Source organism: Papaver somniferum, chromosome 2 (genome assembly GCF_003573695.1).
Source record: "Papaver somniferum cultivar HN1 chromosome 2, ASM357369v1, whole genome shotgun sequence".
Taxonomy (NCBI): Eukaryota; Viridiplantae; Streptophyta; class Magnoliopsida; order Ranunculales; family Papaveraceae; genus Papaver; species Papaver somniferum.
In genome coordinates this window covers 212,243,944-212,259,202 of record NC_039359.1, presented here as the reverse complement: position 1 = coordinate 212,259,202, position 15,259 = coordinate 212,243,944, and the positions used below count along the sequence as shown (strand labels likewise).

Genomic DNA, 15,259 nt, shown 5'->3' with positions numbered 1-15,259 from the left:
GACTTACATGGCTATAAAGATTTGCCAAGGAATACTCCTTTGGAATCTTCCAAGTTCCAACATCTTCTCGTCCATTATTATGATTCACGTTCTTAAGAAAGAAGTTTTTTGTTCACTTGGCCGGTGGAACGGATCTGTAAGGAAAACTCAGAATTAAATCTGAAAGAACTGTTTTCCCTAACAAATTATGAGTATCCCTTGAAAATTTGGGTTGTTTCATGTTTTTCTTTCAAGCAGTTACTTAAAAGGAGTCATTGCGTTTCAAATAAAAGGTGGATCCCGTTATCCCATTCCAATTCAGACAATGCTGCCTCTACATAGATAAGAGTCACACCGTTTCAGACGATGCTGCCTCTACGTTTCAGAAGAGATTCAGAACGTTTCGGACTATGCTGCCACGTGGCCCGCTATATTTTCAGAAACAATAATTCTTTTCATCCCACCGGTCAATCCCACCCTCAGGCCGTGACGTGGCTAGACTTTTATTTCTCGTTCTTCGTTTCATTCAAGTTCTGGTCGCAAAATAGGCAATCAAAAAATCTTCGATCTATCATCCAAAAACTCGCATCGAACATTAGCAGCTGAACAGATTTTAGCTTACAAATATATCAACCAAAAACTCGTTCAAGGTTTAGCTTATAAATCTGAAAATAAAAAAATAAAACTTATTTCATTGGGACTGAAAATCTAGTTGTGTAAGTTTTGGGGGTTACGAGAAATCTAGGAATAGAGATGTGATTGATCATTGGAATTAGATATATATTGGTACCCGTGGATACTCTCTGAAGCGCACAACGAAAGCCTATACAGATACAGATCTACTTGGGTTTGGTGGATTTGGTAAAGTTTACAACAACAACAAAAAAAAACATTGCGGAAATCGAATACTGAAGTTGCAATTAACGGATTTCGAAGAAATCAAACAAAGGTTGAAAGAATATTTGCGAAAATTTATTTCTGAAACTGATTAAATTGGTCATCTATGTTGCTTGTACATGATTTATGCCTAATGGAAGTTTAGACAAGTATTCATGGACATTTGCAGTAGGTACCATGATTCCATGAATCATTAACTGAAGGGTAAGGTGCACATAACACTATCATTTTCTCTGTCACATGAATCAGAAACGTAAGAAGAAAAATGATATTTTCCTCTCATGGCTAAGAAGCTGCATATTGGCAACTGATTGTGAAGTTCTAAAGACACCTACTTAATCCCATTCTGAATAATACAATCATTAACATGTACGTAATAATCAGATAATCATCCGCACATGAAAGAACGGTGATCTGTTCAAGTACTAATGTTCGATGTGAATTTTGAATGATAGTACTTGTTTTTGATTTTTTAACCAGAACTTGAACAAAACGACGGAGAAGAAAACCTTTAGCTATGGACCGAAGAAAATGTAAAAGTCAACCCAAGTCAGTAGTGGGTTTGATAATGGGATTGACTGGTGGGCCGAGCAGAATCACTGTTTCAGAAAACTTCAAATTCAATTTGGTTGCGCCACGTCAGCATAAACATCCTCGAAGTATTGATTTATGCATTTTTTTTTATCACCCAATGACTTCACCCTTTAAGTGCAACTTCTTTACTATCTCATGCTGTGTTGTAATGCCTTTCCTTAAATTCTGTCATACAAACCTCAAGCTATTATAATGACGGAACACATAATAACAAACATTCAGCAATCATCAGAAAAAGAAACCAGCTGATCAAGTCTGATGATAAGTATTTACAAGCGAATAGGATGTCATGACATCTCCGACAAACTGAAGTACTGAGAACATTTGATTATACATATCCTGTACCCAGAAAATGGCTATATATAGAGCTATAGCCTTATATGACTGAGCACCCTAAGCAAATCCAGTAACTAACTAGTCAAAAAGAGTGGAGAGCCAGAATATGTTAATAAACTTACTCGCAACCAGTTCTTTAAAAATTGGGTTTAGCACCTTTTGGTTAGATGATTAATTACTTCTTTCATTGTGGCTGTCTTATTCTCTCTATAGTTCCAAATTTCTTGGTTTCCTGCTCTTGTTATCTTTACTCCAAACACTGTCTTTCTGCTTTTCGTTTCAGACCCCAACACTTACAGAAAATGTGTGCACAAACAAACGACAAACTTGCATTCTTACCAGATCGTAGTAGATTAAAAGTAAAAATAAACAAAAACACAGTTGGTACTAATACCTTGATCAATGCTTGCCGAATTTCTTGAAGTTCGTTTTGGTACCAGCGTTCCCTGAGAAGCTGAGTTTGGTATAGCGCTCTGAGAACCTCCAATGCTTTTTCATTATCGGCTAGTGCTTTCTCTCGTTCAGACCTAACAAACTCATTCTTCTCTTCATTAAGAAATTCAAAATCGCCTTGCAGTTTTTCCTTTTCTCTGGCGAGTAATTCTGCATCATTTGACAAGATAACCTTCTCCTCCCTGAGTACTTGAACATCATTTGACAAGATGGAGATTTCGTTTTTGAGAACTTCGGCATTGCTTACCAAGATAGACTTGTCCTTGTTGAGGATATCCACATCACTTGCCAAGATAACTTTCTCGTTCTTGTGTAACTCGATATCACTTGCTAAGATGGCCTTTTCTTTCTTAAACAATTCATTAGCACCTGCTAAGACGATCTTTTCTTCTTTGAGCACTTTGACATCACTTGCCAAGAGACCCTTCTCTTTGTTGAGAAATCCAACTTCGCTCGCCAAGATACCTTTCTCTTTTTTGTGGGATTTGATATCGCTTGCTAAGATGGCCTTCTCTTTCTTAAGCAATTCAGCAGCACTTTCCAGGAGGATCTTCTCTTGTTTGAGCGCTTTGACATCACTTACCAAGACACTCTTCTCTTTGTTGTGTAATTCGATATGGTTTGATAAGATAGACTTCTCTTTCTTAAGCGATTCAGCAGCACTTGTTAAGATAGCCTTTTCTTTCTTGAGAAATTCAACATTACTTGCCAAGACACCCTTATCTTAATTTCTTGTGTAATTCGATATCACTTGCCAAGATACCTTTCTCTTTCTTGTGCAGTTCGATATCGCTTGTTAAGTTGGCCTTCTCTTTCTTGAGCAATTCAGCAGCACTTGCTAAGACAAGCTTCTCTTCTTTGAGCACTTCGACATCACTTACTAAGATAGTCTTTTCCCCTTTGAGAAATTCAACATCTGTTGCTAAGATACCCTTGTCTTTCTTGTGTAATTCGATATCTCTTTCTAACATAGCCTTCTCTTTGTTGAGTTTTTCAAAAACACTTACCAATATAACCTTCTCATTGTTAAGTAAATCAATTTCACTAGCTAAGGCAGCCTTCTCTTTGATAAGCAATTCCGTATCACTTTCTAGTTTCTTCAGCTTAAGTTCCCTCTCTTCATCTGATTTAGATAGTTTTTCCACATGTTCCCGTGCAAGATCCTTAGCTTTTGTGCTAAGAAATTGACATAAACTTGCAAGCTTCATCACTTCAGCTTTCTTCTCACAAAAAAACTTAAAAATTTCTTCATTTTCTTTATTTGCCGACTCCGTGAGTTTCTCCCTTTCTTCTTCAAGCCTCTTAATTTCTTCTTTCTTCTCCTTGAAAAATTTGAACAGTTCTTCGTTTTCCTTTTCCGCTGAATCCCTGAATTTCTTTCTTTCTTCGGAAAGAACTTTAATATCATTACCAAGCAATCATAATCAAGTTGCTTTTGTACCAATTTTATACTCAGCTCAGTAATTTCATCACTAGCAAATTCCTTATAACCGCTACAAATATCACTAATTACTGTTTCACTTACTCTTACGGCAAGTAATTCAACACAGTAGTCCAATTTAGCTTTAGGAGAAACATTTTCTAGCAGCACAAATTCATGTTGCTTTGCTTTCAGTTTTGTCCTTATCTCATCTAATGTTTCCTTCCAAAACTGCCTCATTTTCATTGCAAACACTTCTATACCCTTAATATAATCATCGGTTAAGGGTTTTGTAGCAACTAAAAGCTTTGTTTGTAATTCACTCACTTTTTCTTGCAGATTCTTCATTTCTGCCTGATCATATGACAAACATACAATAAGGTAAGTTACAATCTCACATTAAAAATCCTGACACCTAACAGAACATAATTTACAGTTTTCAAAAAAATCATGATACATTTTCCTGAACATTTGATGATAACAATTCTATATGCGACCTACGGATCCCCGAGGATCTGTCTCAGACCCAGGGGTCAACCATCCAAAAACTTTAAACCAGGAAGAAAACAACAGTTCTTCGAAAAATCTGGACCAGAGCCGCGCGCGATCAGGCTTATAGAAACTATGTTTTTCAACTAGAAACAAAGTTTCCTTAGATGTTTAACTCAAACCACCAAGCCAGACCAAGCCAGACCTGCCATAGCTAAAACTTTATTACTTTCATCAGACCTAAATGTGACATAAACGTGAAAACTAACTAAAACATCTTTTCTACATTGAGAATTGAGTGACTGGCTTGGACCCTCCCAGTTCAACATAAGGTCTGACTCAAGCTCTAGTAACATACAATTGACAATTCAAACAACCGTACATAAATCTCCTTCCAGAGTCACAGACAAGTATCAGGAACAAAAACCACTAAACTTTTTCAATTAGACTCGAATGTCCCTTTGGAAGTCTGACTCGCAAACCACCTCCAAGTTTGCCAAAGCTAAAACTTCGTTTTTGACAGACCCGAAAAGACAAATGAGCGTCTGACTCAGACCCCACCGACTCAGACATCCTAAAAACAAAACTTCAATTTTTTCAATGTAAAAAGCCAAATCTAATTCATATGAGTGTCTTACTCAGATCCCTCCAGTCAGAAGTGACACAAACAAATTTTGTTTTCTAATCAAACCCCATTGATGAACATTAAGCTCTGACTTCTACACTCCCAAGTCAGGCATGCTAAAACCTTCAGCTCTTTTTCAATCCAAACCCAAATGTCTTAAGCTCTGACTTCTACTCACATAAGTGTCTTACTCAGACCCCTCAAGTCAGAATTTCCAAAACAAAATTTTGTTTGTAAATCAAACCCCAGTGATGAACATTAAGGTCTGATTTCAACACCCCCTAAGTCAGGCATGCTAAAAACTAAAAACAAGAAACCAAATGGTCTAACATTATAAAAATCTGAACAGCTCCATCCATCCCTAGTTATATGAAATTTTGTAAAACATAAAAATGATGAACTCAAAGAAAAATCAAAGAAACAAAAACTGACCTCTGTAGATGGCATCTCCTCTTCAGATTTCTCCATACCAATACTCCCTCTCTGGGAAATCTGTGTGTTGGGTTTGTGATTCTTTGTAAGGGAGATGTTGGATTTCTAGGGTTTAGAGTGAATGACTGAAAGTAAGAGACTCAGAATTCTGAGAGCTGAAAGAATCATTTTCTGATTTTTATTTGTAGAAATTTTGATTGAATCTAGACAGTTCATCTAATTGAATGGTGTATGATTCAGTAGTACATTTAATAATGATTTATATGTGCTTTATCCATTGAGTATGTGACACGTCCCGATCATGAGTTAAGTTTTAGGGTGGTGTGATGGAATATAAAATGAAGACAATTTCTTGGTGTGGTCCGACGTGTAAAGTGATTACTACAGCCTCACAACTCCGGTATCCAGCAACTCGAATATCGAAACAGCAACTCGAATATCGAAATGAAAAGTATCAATAGAGTGGGAAAAGAACTAAGAAAACAAACCGCCACACACAGCCCACTGCACGTCTTCCGAGGAATGAGTCCCACAAATAATAAAAAAAAAGTGTGAGAAACGATTTTAACATGATTTATTTTCATTGTCGGTAGAAAACCACTGCTCCAGTATTCATTAAACCAAAATTCTAAGGCCAATTATTTACCGATTTAATTTTTACGAGTCAGCACAGTGGTTAGTTGTGGTCCCTAAATACTACTAATAGTTACAAGATTTAGGGTTGAACTCTTACTTCCTCCAAAGAAGAGAGCATGAAAACCGTCATGCCAAATAGAGGTTTTAGTTGTGTGTCACAAAAGCTTATTTTAGTAAATCAGTTTTTTAAATGATAACTTAGTATTTGTGTCTCGTCGCTTTTTAGTGAAACAAAGAGATTTTGACCCAAATGACGTCCCATAATACTTATCTTTTCCTATGAATAATATATAGCTAAGTGAAATAGTACACCATAATGCTTGCGCTAAACACACGACACCCCGGAACAACACACAAAGCGTCTCACTCACGTTGGAGTGGGACCCACCTCCTAAGTTTTTGTATTTAGAAAATTCTTGGTGAATCGTCTGGATGACCACACCAAAATCGTGTAGATATCCAACCAAAATCAAAAATGGGATCCCGTGTTTTCTAGGTGCGGCGGGCTCATCTTTCATTTATCTACATGGTTTTAGATAATTCAACTGAAAGGTCTGTCTAGAACATTTATTTTTGTTTTACTGGCAAAGGGCAAAATTTTATAAAATGTTCTAAGTCACCAAAATGGTGACAAAAAAACTAAAACAGATTACGTGGATGTGTGAATCACAACATCCCAATTACAAATAAGTGTGGATAAATTAGAGTCATAAAATACATTTGTGTTTATAGTCCACTTGAACAACAAATATTTTACATCGATGATAATTTGATTCGCACCTTGTGCCCTATTGTTGTAAAGCCTGTTATTTCGTTCTTTCCACAAACTCCACCATATAGCAAACGGCAAATAACCCCAAAATCTTTTTAAGTCTTTTGACATCACAAGAATGTACTCATTCAATGCCAAAACCATTCAAGAAATAGAACCATACCTCGTAAGCCATCTTGCAATGTAGAAAGAGGTGGGAATACGTCTCAATATGATTATCACAAAATAAGAAATTAACATCTTGTACTGGACCAGCATTATGAAGATAATCTAATGTTGGAGCACCATCATAACACATGGTCCAAACAAAAAAAAACAATTTTTAGAGGAATTTTTGGATTCCAAAGTTGTTTGTTAGAAAAGATAAGAAAACCATCCGTTTGTATAGAAGAGTAAGCATTTGCTACTGAGAAACCTTTACCCATACCATAGTTCCAGTGTCTGTCATCATCTGCCGTACCTTCCAAAACACGAGAACTATTAGGATCACCAGTTACTTGCAATAAGTTCACCACATCTGCAACCTCATTTCCTTTTAAACATCTAGGAAACTGTAGTTCCACTGTTTCTGTCTAGAACTTTCCTTAGAAATAACTACTTCTGCTTTTTATATTTTTGAGATTTCATACACATTACTACTCATATTGGTATGCACACACAATTGATTTTGAGGCTAGAGGAGAATTTTGTGAGAAAATATTATTGTTTCATCCCGTAAAGAGTAGTTAAAGATTTATTTTTTTGAGAGACGGGAGAATATATACACCATAATTTTTTTTAATGATTATAGCTTAATTGTAACGAAAACCAATCATTATGGCCTTCCGTGTAGCTTAAAGTTGATCACATCTAATCCGGATAGTAGAGTATGGAATTACTTTACGGAAACTGTTCCCGTTTTCCGTGACTTTTTACACGGAAACAAAATATCCATTTCTAGTTTCCCAAATTTTAATTAAAACTTTCTTTTTCCAATCTTTTTTTTACTACAACTCTTTTTTATCGATTATATATATATTAACAATTATCTTTTAACCCACATAATACTCCTATCGAAAAGAAGAAGAAGGCAAAAAAAAAAAAAAGAAGAAGCAGGAAAAAAAAACACGGACGGAAACTCAATTTCCGATTTGCACTATTTAAAATTTTTGTGCAGTATAGCTAAGGATGGCACAACACTATAATGATGTTGTCCTGAGACCCATTTTCCTTAGCTTCAAACAAGCTATAGCTAAGGGAAATGGCACACCATAATGTTTGGCCTTAAAGCAATTTGGTGTCCAAAAATAAAAGTAAAACACCATTTTCCGGGAATTAATCTGGACAAAGATGATGATGAATAAAGAGTTTCCAGTGGCGATAAATGGTGACAACGGGTGAAAAAGACATTGAAAATGTGGTAAAAAGATCTCTATATCTTTGCTAGTGTTTATAAGGTTAATCTTCGAAAATTTGATCTTAGTAATTCAGATCTATCACCTAAGGCAAAAGCGAGGCCCAGTTCTTTGTAAACGGCTACCAATTTGTGCCAAACTGGTGTCCAGTATGGCAATATGATACGTTGATACACACGTATTTACCAACAAGCTAGGGTAACTTTGATTTGCTTTATTGTACAACGAATCTAAATGAGCTTTGAGTAGTGCTGTCACCTGGATGGTATTTCAGATGAAACATGTTCTCTTCAGTCATGTCCGTATGGTATATATATTCTTCCATATACTACTGTTTGACATGCATGCCTAGAACATTAGCTAGAAGTGACAAGTGACCGTTCAAAGAAAACTTTAAGAAAAAATATTATTCGTTTTGGCATACAAGATCTGTATGTATGCCAAAGTGCTTATCCTTCCTCGTCAACTAGAGTCGGATAGTCTAAGAATGTAAACTTCTTTAGTTCAAACTAGAGTTGTAAATCTGGATGATATATGAAAGGAGGAGGATTCTCATACTCCCACCAGACACAACGAGTGTACATAATTAGAGTAGTCTGCAGCTCTTTTACACACTTTATTCAACACAGTAATTTACAATACCAAAACACTTATTATCAGTTATTGATGGATTATTTTGTTTGTTCGCCAAAGAAACTGGTGTTGTTTTGTGCTCAAGAACGTCTATCACGTACATGCTTCTTTGGAGAAGATATTAGGGATAAACCTCAATGAGAGACCTAAATCCTAAAGTGCATATTATCTTATAGCCGGAAAAATCTGACTCAAGAAATAGCTTTTCCCATTCTTTCTCAGTTCTCTCTTTACCACCAGGTCCACCCATCACTGCAATGTCCAGAAGTAGTTGTGTCTCAGTAATCGAATCTTGTTTTTGTTTATTTTCAATGTAATCTTCATTCATCACGGCGTCTATTATTATCACCTTTCCTCCCTCTTGTCTTGATGGAATAGCTTCTCTGCATTTCTGAAGTATTTTAACACAGTCCATATCATTCCAGTCATGAAGAATAGTCTGCCAAGAATAACCACGAGAGTAAGATAGCGTATATAAACAAATGTAAATTAGTATTAGTGTATATCCATGTTATTACGTACCTTCATTAGAACTGCATCTGCACGAGGGATGGAATCGAACATGTCGCCGCCGATGAAGACTATGTTGGTAGCCCCTGGTAAGTCTGCAATCACATTTGGGAGATCCAAAACCATGCATTCCAGATTTGGGAAAGCTTCAACAAGGGCTTGAGCTGTAGCTCCAGTCCCACCTCCTACATCAACCAATGACTTCAAATTTTCAAAGACCCTCTTACCCTCATTGACAATTACACTCATCAACAAGCCGGAGTCACCAGCCATGGCATCATGGAACGTCTTTCGTATCTCAGGGTTTTGCTCCAACGCATTCCATATGGTCATACCATGAGCAGCCTCAAATGGTGTGGAGCCACTCCCTCGAAACCATGCGCTTAAGAAATAAAAAGGTGACATCGTGAAAGGATCGATCAAAAAGATAACAGCAGATGACGTCGTCTTGGTGGTATTTATCAAAAGCTTTGAAGTTGCTGTCAGTATATATCCCTTGTCTTCTTGATTTTTTTCAAGGCTTTCTGTAGAAAATATTCCCGAATAAACCATTAAACGCATTAGGCGATTCAAATATTCCGTTTTGGTTGGTGGTAGAGAAAGAGCATCAACGAGGCTATAGAGAGGCATGGGTTTTCCATGGCTGTGGATTATGTTGGGAATGCCTAATTCAACAACACACTTGATAGCCATGCTTTTTGCAAAACTTAACGCATGCATATAAAGTTGAGTCTGAGCTTGCATCAATTCATTAGTTTTCAGCTCTTGACTGGTTGAATCCATTTTTTTCAAGTATTCTTAGGTTTACTAAGCCTTCAGTGTGGAGCTACGATTTGCATATTGGTGCCGCTCTATCTATTAATAAGAAAAGCTCTATTAATAAGAAAAAAACAGATACTGTAACGAAGGAGTCATGTCATCTGGATGCCCACTGCTACGTGCAATCACCATTTCTCATATGTCAATATGCATGGACATTGGGCATGCGTCATGACAAGTACACCCCTACATGTCACCTGTTGGTGCATGTTAATGTTATATAGTAAACAATGACTGCCGTCTCTGTCTTTTTTGTTTTTGTTTTGCAATGACCGGGTTTTGAAATCAGTAACTAACAAGATACTTCTGTCATAAGATTTGAACGAAGTCCAGTTCTAAAATGGCAGCTTTTATATACTCCTAAATTCGTTGCAACTCAGTCGCGCATGATGTAATCAAACTCTATAGCAAGATCACTAGAAAAACGCCCTGGTTAACAATAATAATTGGTTGTGCATTCACTCCAAGAGATTTTCATGGTTGGAACGAAACTTCCCTCCAACTAATAGAAAATTGATCTACAGATATAACCTGAAACACACCCCTATTATGTAACCGGATAGTTAATAGTAGTGAGAGGATCAAAATGTTCCTTTTATTTGACATATACAACGAGAATATTCAGTTCATTCGAGTCCCAGCTGAATGTGTAGTTTGACTCGACCCCGACGACAATATCAATGAATGAATGAGCATGATAGTTCCGTAGTTGGTTATAGTCTTTTGGAGTTTAAAGGTATCTTTGTGTTGCGTGTCTTGAAAACATAATGATAAGCCACGCTAATCATCATCATCCCGGACATCATTCTATAGGTCAACCAAGGTTTTGCGCTTGCTGTTTTAGGGTTTGTCTTTTTTTTTTTGGTTAAATCCGAATTTATTAACAAAACAAAGATATTACATGGCAAAGGGCGCTGGCTAGCCAAGTGTAACTACTGGAATCCAGTACTACACCCAAAAGGAAAGTAACCATGATCTAAGACATGTTTAATAATATGAATCCAAAATCTTTATTGATGAATCATACAAAGAAATCAAAGTACAAGTTCTTAAACACAAGGAAATTCTAATCTCCTCTCAACAAAGCTCTCCCACTCAACCCCAATCCGATCTCTCATATCTTTCCCAAGGACCTCTACTTATAGGCCAACTAACCCTAATGGAGTACAACTCATTTTACTTCGCTACATTCTCGCGGAGGTGCCTTTTACTTCGCCCGGATCATTTTCTATAAAGTTTTTCCCTTTGTTTCACTATTCTCACATGGACTTGTCGGGACACCTGTCTCTTTTCTTGCTCCATAATTTATCTACTTCGTGACCTGGCTTTCAACCAAGTAATCCTACTTCGCTTTTCCTGACTTCGTCCTTGGTGACTTTCTGGACACTTCAATCTGGTCTTTCGTATCTTCGTGTGAGTATTCCTGCCTTTTCTCATATCTTCTCTTTGTCTTCGTGTGATTGGATATCAGTGAGATAATCTCTGACATCTGATTTGACAAGTCCCTGACTGGGATCTTAGAGTGAGATTTTCTACCTCTTTACGTCCGACACGTGGAAAACCTATTTCGTGTACCTACATTTTGCCTTTTCTTATTCCATTCGAGTCATACGAGAATGGAATAAGAATCGCTCCAGAATCCCTTGCTGACACGTTCTCCACTTTCCTGTCTCCACGTCTCCACGCTTTTGGGGTAACCGTTTATTACCGGTTATTTATACTTCGAACGTGTCGTCGACCTTCTAAACCAGCCATCCCTTTACGTTATTTACATCCAGCTTGACTTAAGTTTGGGGTTTCTTTTCCTCTTCCTCCCTTTTGTGTCTCTCTGGTTTTCGTGCTTTCTCTTTTCTTCGCCATTATTGTACCCTTCCTTCACCCTCGACTTCCTTTTCATTATTATGGCTTCTAAGAAAACTTCCACAACTTCCTCACTCAAATCCCTTGAGGATCTTCAATCTGATTTCCAGAAGATGGGTCTATATCTTTTTTCCCAGCGACTGATTTCTCTGTGTCTCCTGCCGTTTGCGCGACTCCTGACATGGAGTTGAACTCTAGATGGATTCTCTCGGACTCCTGGTCTTCGGAGAAGATGATTATCTCCCTTGGTCAGTTAAGGGACGGATTAACCTTTCATATCTACAATCCTTTCAACCCCACTTTCTTTGAGATTCTGAATAAGATCCAGTGCCGGGGTTTTTCAACTTTCGGGTAATACAATTCGCATCTCTAGCGAGTTCGTTATTCGCTCGGTGGGTGATGCTTCACAGATCCCATCTTCGACTGACGAGTTCAATCCCCGTGATTATAGCGCTGACACTTTCGCAGCTAGTTATTCGGCGAGGTTTACCAGTGCCAAGAAGTTCTAAGAATGGGGTATTGAACTTTTCCATAAGACTACTTCGCCGAAAACTGTTTCTTCCGGCGTGGGCCCTCTTAATATAGAGCAAGATGAAGATTGGGCGACATTTCCCTTAGTGGTGAGAGGCCCTTTGGTCTGAGGTTTTGACGAGAATGGAAACCCTAGGAAGGGTCCTCTTCCTCAATATCGTCATCTTTCTGACTGCGACCCTTGGAAGCTTCACTGGTCCATGCCTGACGAGGTATCATCTTTTTTTTTTTTTTTAAAAAAAATTTTGTCCCGCTTTTGATTTCATAGGCTCTCATATCTTTGTTGTTCCTTTCTTTAGTACGAGTTGCATGTTGTTTGTCTACTCAAATATCATAAGGAAACGGGTGTCACTGGGTCTCCCGCTCCTAAACAGGTACCCATCTTGCTCATTTTTGTCTTCTCGTAACATTCTAAAAATTTGATCTTCTATTCTTCCTAGTGTAATACTTCCTTTGTTAATCAGCCCGCTGTTGAGTCAACTAAGGGGCGGAAAAGGCGTGAACATCCTATTCCTCCTCCTCCTTCTCAGATATTTATTTCATTATTATTATCAGCTTGCATGCCTCGTTCTTTTTGGTTAACTCTCTCGCTGAACTTATCGTCTCACAGACTGTTGATCCTTCTTCTGGTGGCCCAAGAGGCAACGTAAGGTCTTAGACCTGGATGTTGTAGCTGCAGTTCGCAAGGCTACTATACTTAGGAGTTCTTCCACTCCTAACAAGCCTCAACCTCTCCAATATCGTGCAACCTCCTCTGCCAAAGTACCTGACCCTCCTGTTCATCTCAAGGTTAAACGCCCCGAGAAGCTCGCCAATGATCCTTCTACTGGCGAGGAGAAGAAGCAGATAACTTCGTCGAAAATTTCCAACCCTATTTTAAATTTAACCCTGACATGAAGTTTCTCCAAAACGTCTATGTCAAGGCTCGCGAAGACCCTTCCATGAGGTCTCGTGCCTTAGAATCGTTGGTGACCCTTAGTGCGGATGACTTTCTCTTTCTGGAATCATCTGTAATGCTAAGTGCTTCTATGGATTTGAGTCTCCAGCAGTACGCGGCATTGATGACTCAGGTGACCCCTTTTTCCTTTTCGTTGTGTCTTTCTCTGTCCAAGATTTATCTCCTAAGTTTTATCTCTCCAATTCGCAGGAAGTCAATCGCCACATGGCCAACCTTGTGGATACTAGGCTTGTTCGCGAGAAAGCTAAGAATGACGAGGCTCTGATCAAGTCTTTGGCAAAGGAGCTCAAAGAAGAAAAGGAGCACTCTAGCAAGCAAAGACAGAAAATGGAAAAGCTTTTGAGTAAGTCACTTCCCTCGCAGATTATTTCTTTGCCTTTGTCTCTACTTTTTTTATTTTCTTATGTCATATTTCGTCAAGCTCGATGCATGCAACGCCAAGCGAATGCTTCCGAATCAGCTGCCTCGCTAGAAGATATGCGTGCTGAGAACCTGAACCTCATGACCCAGAATGATTGTTATGTGTCCGAAAACACAATTTTGAATGAGAAGGTCGAAACTCATTTCTCTCAAGTAGATTGTTTGTCAATTGACTGTTCGCATGATGATAATGAGCGCCTGAAGTTGGAGCTTGAGCGAGTCAACAACTCCCTCTTTACTTCAAGTAATCTCCACCTTTCGTCGATAGCTACTTTCAAGAGGTTGGAAGAAGATTACGAGCGTGACATCAACAGTAAAATCAAGGTTGTATCTAATCTTCGCAGATCTCGCAATAAAGTGACTGATTTGAACGAGGAGGTTGACCGTTTGAAGACGAAAATGGAACTCCTTCCGGTCAGCTAGACAACTTCTCTTTCCCGAAGCCCGTTAATCCTTCCTCTCAAGCCAAGCCCCCGGGTTCTCGTAAAAACAAGGGTGCCCTCATCATCCAATCTGATAAAGATATTTCAAAGTCTGGCCATGGTAAAGGCTGGGACAATGCATATCACGAGTTATGTGTTCAGCTCCAAGATTCAGATCTAAAAATCTCCGAGCTGGATCATTTGTATACCTATATTCAAGAGACTTTGAATACCACCCTTTTGCATTTGGAAGGTAGCTTTAGGTGTAATGCAATACATCATTAGTTATGCCGATTTACAAATTTCTGATAAGATTTTGTCCTATTTTGCAGAGTCCGAAGAGCGCCACAAGAGCCAAGTCCTTCGCCTTTCCAACGAAAGGGATGAATCTCGCTTAGAGGCTTCCCGTCTACAAAATGAGGTGGGTGACTTGAATGCCGATTTGGACGAGATGATGGAAACTTCCGCGAAGGTAACCAAGCTATCTCGCAAGAATACTCAGAACTACCTGGTTCCTCTTTTCGACGCTTACTGTGATGAGCACGGCATTCTTCATCCTTTTTTTCCTTTGGAGGTGTTCTCTGATGACGAGCAACCAAAGGATGACGAAATCGTCCCAGGCGAAGAAGATGGGTTTTCTGAAGATGGCGAGGAACAGAAGGTTGTTGACACGAAGGCCATGGAAGAAGATTCCAAGGAAGCTTCTTCTAGTACTGATGCTGGTCTTGGTGGAGCGCGTGATAAGATCCCTGAAACAACCGTTACTGATGACGCCTCTCCTCAGCAATAGCCTTAGTTTTCTTCTTTCCTATTTTGATCGTACAACTTGGCTAATTTAAAAACATTTTATCTTTCTGGGCGCTCCCAATCTTGAGGGGCAAACATCTTAACTTCCTTGGATAATATTTTGGTTAGCAGTTTTCTATTTTGCTTTGGTACATATTTATTCAATGATCTTTTATTATTTACTCAACATTATGACTTTTATTTCGCCAACTATATACTTACCGAGGAAACACTCAAAATAATAACGAAACTTAAAGTATATACTTGCCTCTTGTTCTTTTGTATGTTTTCGA

General features: G+C 38.3%; 4 protein-coding genes across 4 annotated transcripts; 1 reads left to right on the top strand and 3 right to left on the bottom strand.

Moving 5' to 3' along the window:
* Nucleotides 1-1,190: 1,190 nt before the first annotated feature.
* Nucleotides 1,191-3,467, bottom strand: LOC113352773 (protein CROWDED NUCLEI 2-like). The gene is made up of 4 exons (XM_026596549.1): nt 3,023-3,467; nt 2,201-2,982; nt 1,929-2,098; nt 1,191-1,635 (listed from the first exon to the last, which is right to left on the bottom strand). The coding sequence occupies exons 1-3, from the start codon at nt 3,465-3,467 to the stop codon at nt 2,054-2,056; spliced, it is 1,272 nt and encodes a 423-aa protein (XP_026452334.1). The 3' UTR covers nt 1,191-1,635; nt 1,929-2,053.
* On the bottom strand, nt 2,979-5,386 carry LOC113350441. Its single transcript, XM_026594576.1, has 2 exons — nt 5,226-5,386; nt 2,979-4,033 (listed from the first exon to the last, which is right to left on the bottom strand). The coding sequence occupies exons 1-2, from the start codon at nt 5,259-5,261 to the stop codon at nt 3,467-3,469; spliced, it is 603 nt and encodes a 200-aa protein (XP_026450361.1). The 5' UTR covers nt 5,262-5,386; the 3' UTR covers nt 2,979-3,466.
* A 3,395-nt stretch (nt 5,387-8,781) lies between these two features.
* LOC113352772 (trans-resveratrol di-O-methyltransferase-like) lies at nt 8,782-9,953 on the bottom strand. The gene is made up of 2 exons (XM_026596548.1): nt 9,183-9,953; nt 8,782-9,099 (listed from the first exon to the last, which is right to left on the bottom strand). The coding sequence occupies exons 1-2, from the start codon at nt 9,951-9,953 to the stop codon at nt 8,782-8,784; spliced, it is 1,089 nt and encodes a 362-aa protein (XP_026452333.1).
* A 2,627-nt stretch (nt 9,954-12,580) lies between these two features.
* Nucleotides 12,581-14,970, top strand: LOC113352770 (leucine zipper protein 1-like). Its single transcript, XM_026596547.1, has 7 exons — nt 12,581-12,592; nt 12,680-12,754; nt 13,020-13,169; nt 13,280-13,450; nt 13,528-14,172; nt 14,343-14,433; nt 14,513-14,970. The coding sequence occupies exons 1-7, from the start codon at nt 12,581-12,583 to the stop codon at nt 14,968-14,970; spliced, it is 1,602 nt and encodes a 533-aa protein (XP_026452332.1).
* The last annotated feature ends 289 nt before the right edge of the window (nt 14,971-15,259 follow it).

Excerpts from the sequence above, each read along its gene's own strand:
- LOC113352770 (XM_026596547.1), top strand. Across the intron at positions 13,170-13,279 it reads ACCCTCCTGTTCATCTCAAG|TTTCTCCAAAACGTCTATGT; the intron begins GTTAAACGCCCC and ends CCTGACATGAAG. Across the intron at positions 14,173-14,342 it reads CGAAAATGGAACTCCTTCCG|CTCCAAGATTCAGATCTAAA; the intron begins GTCAGCTAGACA and ends TTATGTGTTCAG.
- LOC113350441 (XM_026594576.1), bottom strand. The coding sequence starts at position 5,261 with ATGGAGAAATCTGAAGAGGAGATGCCATCTACAGAG. Across the intron at positions 4,034-5,225 it reads AGGAGATGCCATCTACAGAG|GCAGAAATGAAGAATCTGCA; the intron begins GTCAGTTTTTGT and ends TCATATGATCAG.
- LOC113352773 (XM_026596549.1), bottom strand. The coding sequence starts at position 3,467 with ATGAAGCTTGCAAGTTTATGTCAATTTCTTAGCACAAAAGCTAAGGAT. Across the intron at positions 2,983-3,022 it reads ACTGCACAAGAAAGAGAAAG|ATAAGGGTGTCTTGGCAAGT; the intron begins GTATCTTGGCAA and ends CAAGAAATTAAG. Across the intron at positions 2,099-2,200 it reads TTCGGCAAGCATTGATCAAG|TGTTGGGGTCTGAAACGAAA; the intron begins GTATTAGTACCA and ends ATTTTCTGTAAG.
- LOC113352772 (XM_026596548.1), bottom strand. The coding sequence starts at position 9,953 with ATGGATTCAACCAGTCAAGAGCTGAAAACTAATGAATTGATGCAAGCT. Across the intron at positions 9,100-9,182 it reads CAGATGCAGTTCTAATGAAG|ACTATTCTTCATGACTGGAA; the intron begins GTACGTAATAAC and ends TATTCTTGGCAG.